At 29.6% G+C, this 14,125-nt stretch overlaps 1 protein-coding gene across 1 annotated transcript; it reads right to left on the bottom strand.

The window, feature by feature from the left end:
- Positions 1-331: 331 nt before the first annotated feature.
- Positions 332-8,741, bottom strand: LOC100203851 (beta-1,4-N-acetylgalactosaminyltransferase 3). The gene is made up of 3 exons (XM_065811232.1): positions 6,344-8,741; positions 1,532-2,048; positions 332-960 (listed from the first exon to the last, which is right to left on the bottom strand). The coding sequence occupies exons 1-3, from the start codon at positions 7,498-7,500 to the stop codon at positions 652-654; spliced, it is 1,983 nt and encodes a 660-aa protein (XP_065667304.1). The 5' UTR covers positions 7,501-8,741; the 3' UTR covers positions 332-651.
- Positions 8,742-14,125: the final 5,384 nt, after the last annotated feature.

A 14,125-nucleotide genomic window follows, 5' to 3' on the forward strand; every position in this document is an offset into this window, starting at 1 on the left:
GATGAACCTCTCTATCAAACATCATGATCTGTTAAAGTTTTTTCTGACGAGCGAAATATCGATACTATGCTGCAAAGAATTGAAGGCTAGTTCAACTAATTTAGAAGCTTTTTTGGAAATTTATGGAGCTTTTTTTTTTATATAGTAATGCTTAGCGGAAATTTTTTTTAAAAAATTGGGTCCCTAATACCAGGTTTTTGGAGAGGGAGGGTGGGGGGAAGACCTCCGACCCACAAGCTATGGCACTGACTATGATATATATTTTGTGTTAGAACAGATAATAAGGCTAATAATGAAAAAAATATACATTGTATCGAGTAAAAACAATATGTAAAAGCATATATATTATAATTGTCAATCTTTTTTGTTTATATTAATTTCTATATAAAATGCATCTAAAATCAATTTAATAAGTTATTAAAATTTCGTAAAAAAGCAAGTAATGGTTAAAATCTATCTAGCAAGAACTTATTTAGTTAACATCGCTCGGTTTTTTTTGAAGTTTTATGTTCATAACAAGAATCTTCATCATCGTTTTAAGTTTTTTTTTGTCTAAACAAAAATCTTCGTCAAAGCAAAGTTTTCCCAAGATAACTTGTCTTCAACGCAATCGCCAAAACCTAACAATTAGGTTTTCAATTATTGATCAGTTTACGTAGTTTGTGAGTAATCCCACATTCCCTTTTTTGTGTGAAAAACATGATTAAAGTTTTTTACTTTAAATCGTTCTACTTCATATCCAGCTTTTAAAACAGTATCAAGCAGTTCCCAATCTTCTCCACCCCAACTTATGCTAAACTTCTCAGTATTCATTCCGCCAAACCTATTCCAATCTGATTTATATGCACCAAATATTCCATAACCTGCTGATTCCCAGAAACCATAACGCGCTTGTGGATTAGCACCACACTGTAATCGCAACACAATTGGGCTACAAACCATCTTTCCTTGAACAGTATGCTGCAAAAGATTTTAATATTGATTAGTTCTATAAAAAAACAGTAATAAACATGGTTTTCTATACTTAGGAGAATTGAGAGCATCCTGTTAAATAGCTACCATTTTGAAATCAGCAGTAAAATTTCGTACAAGAAGTATATTTTTGAACATATAATTGTTTTTGTTTTAAGTCCTGTGAAACAAATACAACTATTATTTTTTTACATTTGTGTAAATAAATAGTAAAATAAAAACACAAAATAAAAAATAAAAACTGTTAAAAGTTTTACACATTTGTTGTTAATGTACATTTGTGAACTGGTTAGAAAAAAAGGCACAAACTGTGTTTTGTAGTTTTAACAACTTAAATCACAACATAATATACTCAGAATTAAGTAAGTAGAAATATTAAGTTATAAAGAAAATTCAATGATGTCTTTTATATAAACTTCAAACGCATAACTTCACATACATTTATATAGCCTTCACAAATATTGTTTACAAGTACAAACTTCACAAAAGGATTACAATAATCACAAAATAACAAATTTGGCAAAACAAAACAAAACAAAAAACAAAAACAAAAAAGTACCTTTCGAACAAGATCAATGAAACCTGATGGAATAGTTAAGTGCAAGTCAACTTGCAATGTGATTGCATTAGGATTAATAATGGTGTTGGCAGCAACTTGAATAGCAAGAGTTTTATGAAACTTTCCAGTGTGTTTAATAAGAGTGTATCGAGGTATAGAGCTTTGCTCAAGAGCTTGGATCATGTCAATATCCTGACTATTAAAATCAACTATAATTACATTTAAATTAATATCTTTTGTATCTTCAAAAACTTCAGCCATTGTATTTATGAAGTGCTTTGCCCAACGACCTTGATTTCCTAGAGTTAATATAACATTGACATCAGCAGTTTTATTCCATTGAAAGTTTTCAGGGTAGCATAACTTAGTGAAATTTTTAAACAAATATACATATTGTGAAAATCTAACTTTTTTTGATAAATCATTATTTATTAACTCTAATTCAACAAGAAAACGACTTCCTTTCTCTACATCATTGTTTTCTTCAATGTTTAAAATTGTTGACAACGAGTACTTGCTATAAACAAAAATAACTTTAAAATATTTTTATCCTGGATGTGTATTTTAGTTTAATAACAATTATTTACTAAAAGATAAAAAGTTCAAACAACCTAATATAATTTAAGTTGAACAAACCAAAAGCCATAATAACATTTATTACAAACGAGACTTTCTAATTTAATAGTTAATAATTTAAGTAAAAATAATAATTAGAGATAAGTGAGAGGAGGAAATGAGACTTATCAGAAAGGTACTTATATGATCACAAAGCCTAAAGATGATTAATCACCTAAATATATTAATCTTTCATACTGAACAAAACTTTTGCTTAGCTCTATCCCCTCTAATTTTTTTCATTTTACTATATTTGTATTATCTCTATAAAATAAACACTTTAGTCATATTTATTATACTAGTTTGCAGGCTTTATGTAAGCTTTTAGTGTATGTATTGTAATTAGTGTAAATAACTGTATTATATATAAATTATTGTTGTGTTGCGACAGAAGGAACGTTGTCGGTGTATCATTTATTCCATTGTATATAACGTTTATAATGCAGTAAATCTTTCTATAAATGATACCACCATCGATTTGGAATGCCTGGTGTCAGACATTGTTCCCGAATATCAAATGCTACTTGGTATGGACGCAATACGACTGCTTGGAGGTGTCCAAGTCGGGAGAGACGGCGAAACCATAAACTTCAATGTGGAACAACTAACTATCGGTGCTACTGCTGTTTCTCAAGAAAAAACGAGTGAAGTATCCTCGTCTACTATTCTAAAGCTGATTGATAAAGACTTCGTAGCAGAATTCAAAAATGGCAGTTGGAGCGTGTCTTGGAAATGGCTGATGGAACCACCAACTTTAACTAACAAAATTCCAAACTATCATATCTCTGAGGATGTTAAAAGTGAGTTCGAAATAAGTGAATGGATAGTACAGAGATGGCTGAAACCATTTGAAGGGAGATGTAATGGCATCACTCCATTGATGGCAGTAACTCAAGGAAATAAGGTAAAAATACGTCCGGTGATGGACTACCGGGAGTTGAATCAATTTGTATCCAGTCATACTGCAGATGGCGTGGTTGCAGTACCAAACTTTGCAACTGGAGAAAGTTGGAAAAAAATCTTGAGATAATCGACTTAAAGAAAGCGTACCTGCAAATTCGTGTCGACAAAGCATTATGGAAATATTAAGTTGTGGAATATGAAGGCCAGCGTTACTGTCTAACAAGATTGGGTTTTGGTTTAAATGTGGCGCCCAGAATAATGACTAAAATCTCAAAAAAGGTATTATCTTTAGATATATTTGTAGAGTCTGGGACGGATTCATTTATTGATGATATCATTGTCAATAATAACATAGTGTCCAGTTGCAGAGTTCAAGAACTCTTGAAAAAATATGGCTTGGATTCTAAGTTGCCAGAAAAACTTGTCGGTGGTCGTGTGCTTGGACTGCGAGTGTACAAACAATGCAATGAAGTCCGTTGGAAACGTGACAACATACCCAAAGTTCCGGAAGGAAAAATGACACATCGGCAAATCTTTTCTTGGTGTGGACAGCTGACTGGACATTTTCCAAATTGGCTGCGCCCTTCGTGCAGCTATCTAAAAATAGTTTCGAGTAGTTGTGGATGGGACTCTTTGGTGAACGAACGTGTTGTTAAATTAGTAAGCAGTTTGAATGAAAGACTTACAAAGGAAGATCCCGGTCATGGGTCATGGAATGTCAAAAATATTTCTGAAGCAACAGTCTGGTGCGATGCAAGCAGTTTAGCTGTTGGCATAGTTTTGGAAGTGGCTGGGGAAATAGTAGAAGACTGTTCGTGGCTGAGGAAACAAGATGATACGGCTCACATTAATCTTGCAGAGTTAGAAGCCGTGATAAAAGGAATTAATCTAGCAACAAAATGGGGATTCGAATGTATTAACATAAAGTGTGATTCGGCTACTGTTGTGGGTTGGTTGAGCTCCTTAATTATGACAAACCCGTTCGAGTACACGGTCTTGGAGAACCACTTGTCCGTCGCCGGTTGTCGTTAATTGAAGACCTTGTGAAGGAGTGCAATATAAAATTAAAACTTTTCCTGGTAAAGTCAGCAGAAAACAAAGCCGATGCTCTTACGAGGGTACCACAGAACTGGCTGCATTCAAACCATTCTGCAATGACAGCAAACATTGTACCGCTTGATATGAAGTCGTTTCATAATCTTCATCACTTTGGAGTCAATCGAACACTTTATTTGATGAAACAGACATATCCGAAGGAGAAAGTTTGCAGAAATGAGGTTGAATCAGTCGTGAAAAGTTGTGAAAGATGTTTATCGGTGGATTCTGATATAAACTATCGTTGTGTTGCGACAGAAGGAACGTTGTGGGTGTGTCATTTATTACATTGTATATAACGTTTATAATGTTTATTATACCCTCGGGGGTATTTGCAAATGTATATATAGTGAGTAAAGATATTTACAAAGCGTGTGAGAAAAACAAATATAGAATTAATATTACATGTATATAAGCTTTTAGTGTAAAATGCAGTAGTGGTGTAGTGGTAAAGCGCTCGCTTCATAAGCGAGAGGTTCCGAGTTCGAATCCCACCACGCCCCTGGTAGTACCGCGCTTAATTCATTTCTCCGCGCAGCGGCCTTATTTGTCAAGGTTTGTGTTTTGGAGTTATAGAATTGAGAGAGGGTTAACACCACAAATAAGTAGCCTCCTTGTCTGTAGTGGCCTTCTCGGCCTTGAGGAGGTGAATTAACACACAAAAAAAGTATTCAGGTATGTACTTAGTGTATGTAAAATGGGCAGCACAACACTATTCTGCACCATTTAAAACCATAACAGTCATTATTACAATTAGCACAGTGAATTAGAGTGCATGGTAGACAAACAATCTGAAGTTCATATCCTGCAAAGAGCTTTATATTAATATTAACTTTTCTTTTTTTGTTATGCAATACACAAGCAAATATAAATGGGTAGCTACAAGCACAATAACAGTCATACTTACATATGATAATGTCTAGAGTCTTACTGTCTGAGGTTTTAACTTAGAACAAACCTAACTACTTGAGATTTAATCTTATTACCACTATATATTAACTAAAAGTCATAACTTTTTGATTGCTTAGAACAGAAAGTCAATCTTGAATCTGATCTTCTTTGACAGCTTAAAACTTGCAGTGGCTGGTAAATTTCTAACCTAAACAAAACTCTAATAATATAAGCTTATAATTATCACAACATTGTAGATATTCTATATAGATGAATGGCAACACTCTTACTAAGTCCTCTACTTGACATCTTCTCAGATTAACATTCACAAGTGACCACCCATGGAAACCATATATACATTGCATTGCAAAGTTAAAACCTGCTATGCTTGCCATGTTCTTTATTAAGTTCACCATTTTCTTATTCTTGATTCAATTCTCAACCTCTATAAATCTCTTATATGTCCTTTTATGGAATACTGCTTTCATATTTGGGAGTTTCTGCTAATAAGACCCTCTCCCATTTAAACAAGATCCAAAAACTCATTGTAAATATTGTTGGATCTGCTCTAACTGCTAAGTTGGAGCATCTGTTCCATCGTCAAAAGGTTGCATTTTTTTTCTTTTTAAAAAAATACTACATTGCGAATTGCAAGTTTTGCCATGACATAAAGGAGCAGGTATTCCTTAGAATAATTTTCTGGCTTTATTGCATTGCAAAATGAGCATCCAATTTCTTTATAAATGCATAATAACATTTTTTTTTAAGCCTTAAATGCATTACATTGTTTAATTGTCCAAGGGATATGTTAGGGAAATGATTGCTGCCTGTTGCTGTTAGGGAAATGTTTGCTGCCTATGTTTTTGCAACTTTTATCAAATGAGGCCAAGGCTGCTGAACTAAAAGATTGAGGCATCAATGTTAAATGTTACACAATGTTAGGGAAAGCATGATTTTATATAGGGATAGATGCATAAACCAGTTTTTAGTACTTCACTGTTGCTCCAGTACTTTATTATCATTAATTTTTTAACTAATATTTACTGATTGATTACTCAACAATTAGTAAAACATTATTCACTGAAAGATAGTTAGATTTTAATAAAAATAACAATAAATAAGTACAAAGAACAGTTTATCTTTATACAGTTTTTTACAGATATTAAATTAAAAATAAGTCATCAAAAATATGTAATTGTTTTAAATTACTACTTATATTATTCCATTTATTGGTTTTAATAACAACTTTGATAGTAAACTTTATATTAAAACATTATAAATTTTAGGAGAGAAAAAAAAAACACCTACTTTTTATGCTTTTTCTTTATTGCAGTCATTACCTGACTAACTATATTATGTGCAGTACTCTCTAAAACAATGTCATTTCCAAATATGATTTGATTTTCATTTGTGTCAAGTCTATAAAATACCTCAGTATTGTCTTTGGGAAACACTTTTGTGTAATGAAGTTCCCAAATGCCCACGTACTGTTTAATTTCTTCATGAACTAAATACGATGGAGAGTATTTACAATCAGGAAATAAATCTAATGTATCTTCTTCTGGTATTAAAGGAATAGTAAAAATTGTACTTCTTATCAAATCTTCTTGTGTAGAATAAAGTTCAGAAAGTTTTTTTTTATGAAACAATGATGGAAGGCCTTCTGGGACTTCATAATCAAGTATAACAGATGTCTTTTTGAAACCTGTTTCATTATAAAAGCAACTTAAGTGTTCACTAGATATTTCACTAAATGTTGACATGAGACTTGATTGTTTCCATTTTAAAGAAAACTTTCCAACTTTAATTCCAGTCTTACCAAGTATTTCAAAAAAATATTTCCCCTTGTTTAAATAAATTTCATCTGACAAAGTATTAACCTGCTTTGTTAAGTGGTTTTGATAACAAATCAAAAACGAATTGTTTGGAGAATCAAGACTTAAATAAACTTCAATACTTATATCAACCGTACTAAGAAAGAATTGGGTTAAACCATTGTTTTTTACTTCAAGATAACCAAAAACTCTAATTCCAAATAAAGGTGAAATGTTATTAAAATCTAATTTATTCACAGTATCTCTGATTGCAGGCAAGTGTGGATAAAGTGGATACAACTTTAAATTTTTTACATCAATACCACATATTTCATGCCATATATGAAGGTTCGCTAAATTTTCACAAGCGCCTATTTTATTTTCAATTAAATTTTTCATTGGGTAAAACAATGAATTAACTTTTTCTTGTGAAACATCTTCAAAAAGTTCACTACGAGAAGAATAAGGCTTTGGATTGACTATTACATTAACAGGCAAATTATTTCCTCGCTGGGCAACTATTACTCCAATTGCCTCTACTATTTTGTTTTCTTCCTTATCTTTAAACTGCTGATAACTAAACAATGTCAATTCAACTAAAACAAAAATTCCAATAAATAATAGCAATAACTTAAGTTTACGATTACCCATTTGCTCAACTTAAAATCTTAGTTGCTTTTTTTTTTATCTGTATCGGGTTGCCATTGTACAATTTTTCCATAGGAGAGCGCGGCTAAACTAATTTGAATTACAATTTTTATTGGTTTCTCGGACCACTTTCTTTTAAGTATTTCATCTTCTCGAATATATCGGACAAAACATCCCTTATTTCGAAAATCGATGCTAGTTTAGTACTTTTTTTTGTGATCGTATTTAGGTGCCCCAAGAAGTCCTTATAATCATATCACAGAGCACTGCGGATGAGCATTTAATCGGGAGTTCACGCCTCCTTCCCAACCGATGTCGTAAAACTTTCCCAGAGTGGAGGTTTAAACCACGGATCCTTTGAGGCCTTCAAGGCAAGTGCGCTACCACGCGCCACGGCTGCAAGTAATGATTTGGATAGGACAGATTAAAGAAATGAAAATGGTTAGAACCACCTGCCGACACTTTTGTAAGTTTTTTTAAATATAAAACAGCTTTTTTTCAAGCGACCGTACTAAGTAACCTTAATAATGGTACTATTAAATAATTAGTAAAGCGTTTTTAAAAATATTTTAATTTGAAAACCTGGCAATAAATATACCCTAAGAAATAATGATTTAATAAACCAAATTTTTGTCGGACCTAGTTTAATCATATTTGCATTGATTACCATGTAATACCCTTGGAATTAGGTTACTTAGCGAAACTTTTATTTGTCTTTCTTTCCCTGCATTTAAAATAATACCACTAAGTGAAAGTTAACATTTTGAAACTGTTTATACTATTAATAAGAATTAATTTATTTTGCTGTTTGTATTAAGTTTATTTTATTTAATCATTTTATAAAACGGTTTATTTAAGGATCTGATGACAAGATAATCTTCTTAATCTTCTTTCAGTTACCTTGTATATATTTTTTATCATTGTTTATATTGTTTATCATTGTAAAGATATGAAAGGTAATTGTTGTTTTTAACATTGCTATATAATTATTAAAAAAATGCGGTCATGAGATTGTTTAAAATTTTTCAAACAACTCTTCATATTCCGTCAGAGTTTTTGACAAACCACGACAAGTGTGAATGGGGTTAAATTTTGTGGATTTTATTATTCTCCTCAGAAAAAATGGACTAAATGCCCTAATTCTGACCGCGATTGTTTTGATAAAAATAATACTGAATTCTAACGCCAAATAATACAAAGCCCAAAGAAAAACCGCTCTCACATATAAGTCACCCAAAAAGATTAAAACACTTTTTAATTTTACATTTTGCTTAAAAAAATAATAAAAAACGCTCTAAATCTTGAAATGTTTTATTTATAAGACGTTTTGTATTAAAAACCCCAGGTGCAAAAGTAGTGAAATGAGAAGTTCAGGTAAATTAAATTAGAGATTTATAACAGTGACTCTTTTCTGTGGCCATATATTAAATAATTCCATATATTTCGCTTTAAACAATAAATTTATGTTGTTCATACTGTTCTTTTTTAGAGATAAGCAATTGAAACTATTTTTCAAGTTTTTTAAGCCAGTGGGTTAACATGATATTGAAACCGTTTAGAACATATAAAAAAACAATTTTTTCTATTTTTTTGATCCTTTTTCTAAAAATGTAAAAAGTTCAATAAATGAGGGAATTCTAAAGTTTAGAATTCCCTCTTTTATTGAACTTTTTACATTTTTAGAAAAAGATACTGTTTAGAATCTAAACTATTTAATTATAGTATCATTTGCGCGTTAAAAAATGATTTGATGAAATTCAAATAAGATAAATAAACTTTCAAAGACGTGTAAAAAAGATATGTTAAAAATTTGTTTTTTATAAGCTATAAGGCGTTATGCATTTTACCAAACCGGGGATCAAATAAGGGGCTGGTGCATCTATTTTTAAATTTATATGGCACAAGTATATAAATACTATTACAGAAATACAAAATGATATTTCCAAACCAAAATATATATTATCAGGAGAATATAGAAGTATTAAATTTACTGTATCAACCCTATTACCCTTCTAAGATAAATAGAAATAATGACATTCATTGAATAAAAACTTCAAATATCTATCTAAACCCTTCTAAATCTTTAGAAAATATTAACAAAAAAAAATTCTAACAAACTAGCACTTAATAATACGCAACATAATTTAGTTTTTTTTTCTAAACCTCTACTGACACAAATATTTGTTTTAACAAGCGACCTAACTAAAAATTCATAAAGTCACACTTTTACTCAGTTGTATGTTCAGCAAAACGAAAAACGTAAATAATTATAGTTATAATAATAGATTATCAAATAACTATAATCGCATGAGTTTTTACCGGTTAAATAATTTGAAAACATTGCTTCATTAATAAGAAGAAAATATATTAAAAAAAGTAGTAGTTATTTAAAAACTAATATAGAGAAAATTTTATTCTGTTATTAACTGTTCTCCCAGGCCTATTAAGCCTGTACAGGCTCAGATTAGACAGATATTTTGAAACCCTATATTGCTGTATAGGGTTTCAAAATATGCGTCCCGATACCCAGCCGACACTCTTACATGGGCCCTATGTGTGTTTAACAAGGTTTACGTGGGCCGATAAGGGCATGGGATTGCGTTAAAAATTCGACATGGAACCTATATTGGCCGCCTATCAAATAACACCATTTTTATAACTGATGGGTTGCCCATATTGGATCCAAGTTGGTACTTTATTGCGAATGCTTGTTTTTAATCTGAACGGCTTTTGATTTAAATAGTTTTTTATTGCGCTTTAAGTTATAAACAGAAGCACTTTGAAGTTACCTATATCTTAATAATCTTATGAAATTTTTTGTTTAACACATATAAGAAATGAGCAATAAAGTATATAGTGAGCGAAGTCAAAGACGTCACATTCGTGCAAGGGTAGATGAACATCTTAGAGTTGCTGTCATAGAGCCTTTTGATCATCAAGCAAATCAATCAGGTTCTGATCTAAATTTTATTGATGTCTCTTCTACTACATTTACATCAGACGATCCTCTATCTGCAATGCGCCTTAATGAGGGAAATTTAACTATAAATTTACAAGCTAATGATTTTTCTGTTCAATATAAAGATGATTTTTCAATGTTTATATTGAACAGAAATAAATAAAAATGTTAATCTTTAAGGTAAACATTTTGATGACTTTGAAGATTTTGAAGTTTTTTAAAAGTTTGAGAACATCAAAAAAGAGCCAATTTTTGCTCGTGTGAGTTTACCTGTCGATCCAGTCGGAATCACGTGACTGTATCGCCATATCAAAAGTAACCATATTGAGTTGAGTGAAAACAAGCTAATCTTTCTTACACGCAAAGTTAAAAAATCAGTTATTTAACAATAACTTTATGTCCTACGATTAATTTAAAAGTTAATCAAAGGAAACAGCAAATAGATGTCTGCAAAAGATAAATTTTTTAGGTGGTTTTATTTTTGCATCTCTGTTTAAATAAAATGATACCTTACATTGCTTTCTACATATTATTTTGATTGTATAAGGGTATAAAAAGCACTGATAGTTTTATATTTTTTTACCAGTACTAAATTAAGATGCAGATTAAAAGTATCCCACCAGTAATAAAGTGTGCCAAACAAACATAAACATTACAAGATTTTAGGAAACCATTGCTTGCTACATGCACAACTATCTACAGCACGGTTTATCGTATTCAACCACTTTCTTTTAAGTATTTCATCTTTAGGAAGACTTGAGTTTTTATTTTGTTAGTGCAACCAACTGCACAACAACTATTTAGGATTTTAAAAAAAAAAACTCCGCAAACCGCAACGGATTTTTTATTTTGTTTTTCCCCAATTCAAGATGGTTATTTTTAAAACAATTTACTTTTAATACTTTTAATACGAAGTGACGTCACGCCGACTTGATGGATATGGGCAACAACTGCTTTATATAAATAAAAAATAGTTAAAAAAACTTAAAATATAAAAATCGCTCCGTTTTTCAAGAAACGAAAAAGAATAATATTTAAGTTTTAATTTTTGGGCGGACCCCAAACTCGAAGTTTGTACGCTCTCGGGTTTGCATTTAGTATTTTGAATAGGCGCTAAATTGCTGGTTAGTTATTGCGCGTCATAATGGTTTTTGAAAATAATAAAAACAACGTTTGCGTAAATGCATTTTAATAAAAATTAAACTTTGTACAAAAAAATCTAAAACCTAAAAATACAAAATATTAACATAGATATTCAATAGGGGTTTTCAAAAAAATAAAATTTTCAAAACGCCAAATTTGGGACAAATATAGAAAAAATGCGATTACAAAAACAAAATTTCAAAAAAATTGACGTTTACCTTATGCTCAAGCGGCAAAATACCCCGAAATCGCGAAAATTGTTCCTAAATTATTTGGCTTTGAGCCATTAAAATCTTTTTTTCTAATGTGAAACATACGGACGAATTGTTAAACCGTAATTTGTTATAATTAGTTAGTCATAAAAGGCAAAATTTTCGGTCGAAACTTTATCGAGTTTGGGGGTGCGCCGTGTACAGGTGTGCCGATTTCTGTGCATTGTTTATATTTTCATGTATTTGATTTTTTTTTAATTTGTTAAATGTTGGTTGGACATTTTTAAAGCTTTATATGTTTTCAAAACTTTATACCTATATGTGTATGTATACGTATACAATTGTATATACATTTTTGTACGTTTACATAAATGTATATACATTTGCATGTGAATGTAGTATGTATTTATATGTAGGCGCGCATGTGTATTTTTGCCAATGCATATATTATTTTTCTTAGGGTTTTTGTCAGTTTTGATTTTTTAATAGTATTACTTTTTTAATGTTTGATATATTTTTTCTTATTTTTGTTATTGTTAATTCTATTATAAACTTTGTTAAAATTGGTATTATTATTTTTAATTTTCCTATTTAAATAATTTTTACGTCATTGTTAGTTGCTAAGTTTTATCAGTTTTTAACTATGTATATATAGCTATTGCGTTTATAAAAACAAGTAACTCATTATTACTTTTATTATTATTATTGTTAACGTTTTTTAGTTTTATTAATATTGTGATTCTAATGTTTATTATTATAAATATTATTTTTATTATTATAACCATTACTATTTGAATCAGTCATCAGGTGTTCACCTAATGTTACTTAGTAACTTAATGTTAGTAGTTTATACTATTTGCAAACAACCTTTAAATGAAATACCAAATACTTCAGAAATTTATTGATTAATTGATATGACGGTATAAAAACGATATATAATTTTAAAGCTAACATTTTTTACGTTAAATGTAGTGACGTCAAATTCGCTATTTATATTTAGTTATTGAAAAAATTCAAGGTTTGGCTTTAAAAACCCAAAAAATTGTGATGAATTCGGTAAACTAATTGTTATACGGCTATAGGTTTTATCTCGCTAAAACATAATTTTACAGGAGAGGAAAAACAAAGTTTTCGAAAGAGATATTTTAGCGAAGTTTTTTTTTTTTTTAATTGTAATCTTCGTTTATCTCTTTAACCCAACTATTTAGAGATAAATCCCTTTGCCACTCTTTTGAGCATTTTATGAAATAAACTTCAAAAACGCAAAGATACAAGCTATTGCCATGTACCTACTAAAAAATAAAAAAATAAATCATATTTCTAAAATCCCTAACGACTAAATATTTAGGAACCAACTAATACTTTTTAAGACTTATCCCAGTAAAAGGGTTTCTAAACAATTGATATTGTAAATAATTATAATAAAAACAAACGTCGTATTTTACCTATATTTGGAAAACATTTGTACAATATATATATATATATATATATATATATATATATATATATATATATATATATATATATATATATATATATATATATATATATATATACATATATGTATATATATATATATATATATATATATATATATATATATATATATATATATAGTTTACTATAATACAATAATGGTAACTATAAATAAGTTTTTACAAAGTTCACAAATAAATAAACTATTTACAAAATTTTAAATGCAAATAAATATTCTTTTTTGATAAAATTAAAAATAATAACTTATGTTGATATAAATCCATATTTTATCAATTAAAAACGTTTAATTCATGGGCGTAGCCAGTATATAGGACGAAAGGGCTACCCATAAAAGTAAATGGTATTTGAAATTTTTATTAAATTTGTTCACATTAAACTTATATTAAATTTAGTTGATTACCATTATTATTATTTTGTATAATATAAATATTATTATAAAACTATTTTATATATGTCCGAATAAGAAAAAATTATGAATCGTAGGAGGACGAAGAGAGAAAAGAAAAAGGAACGTGACTTATATGTAAATTTACTACGTAATCACTTATTTTATATGCATAAATATTCTACGTAAATATTAATTTTATATAAATAAATCAATTATGATTTGTAATAGAGGTAACGGAAGAACTGTTGCGCAGGTAATTGGTCACGCATTATTAAAAAGAAAGTCACAATAAGCAAGTGTGTGTATGTTTAAGTACTTTTTGATGTCAAAAAAATTCTTAATATCAATTCAAAAGAATGAACTTATTTTATTTTTTCTACTTTATTTTGAAACGAAATTCACTTTATATGACTTATTTTTTATAAATAT

This window comes from Hydra vulgaris, chromosome 12 (assembly GCF_038396675.1).
Source record: "Hydra vulgaris chromosome 12, alternate assembly HydraT2T_AEP".
Lineage (NCBI taxonomy): Eukaryota > Metazoa > Cnidaria > Hydrozoa > Anthoathecata > Hydridae > Hydra > Hydra vulgaris.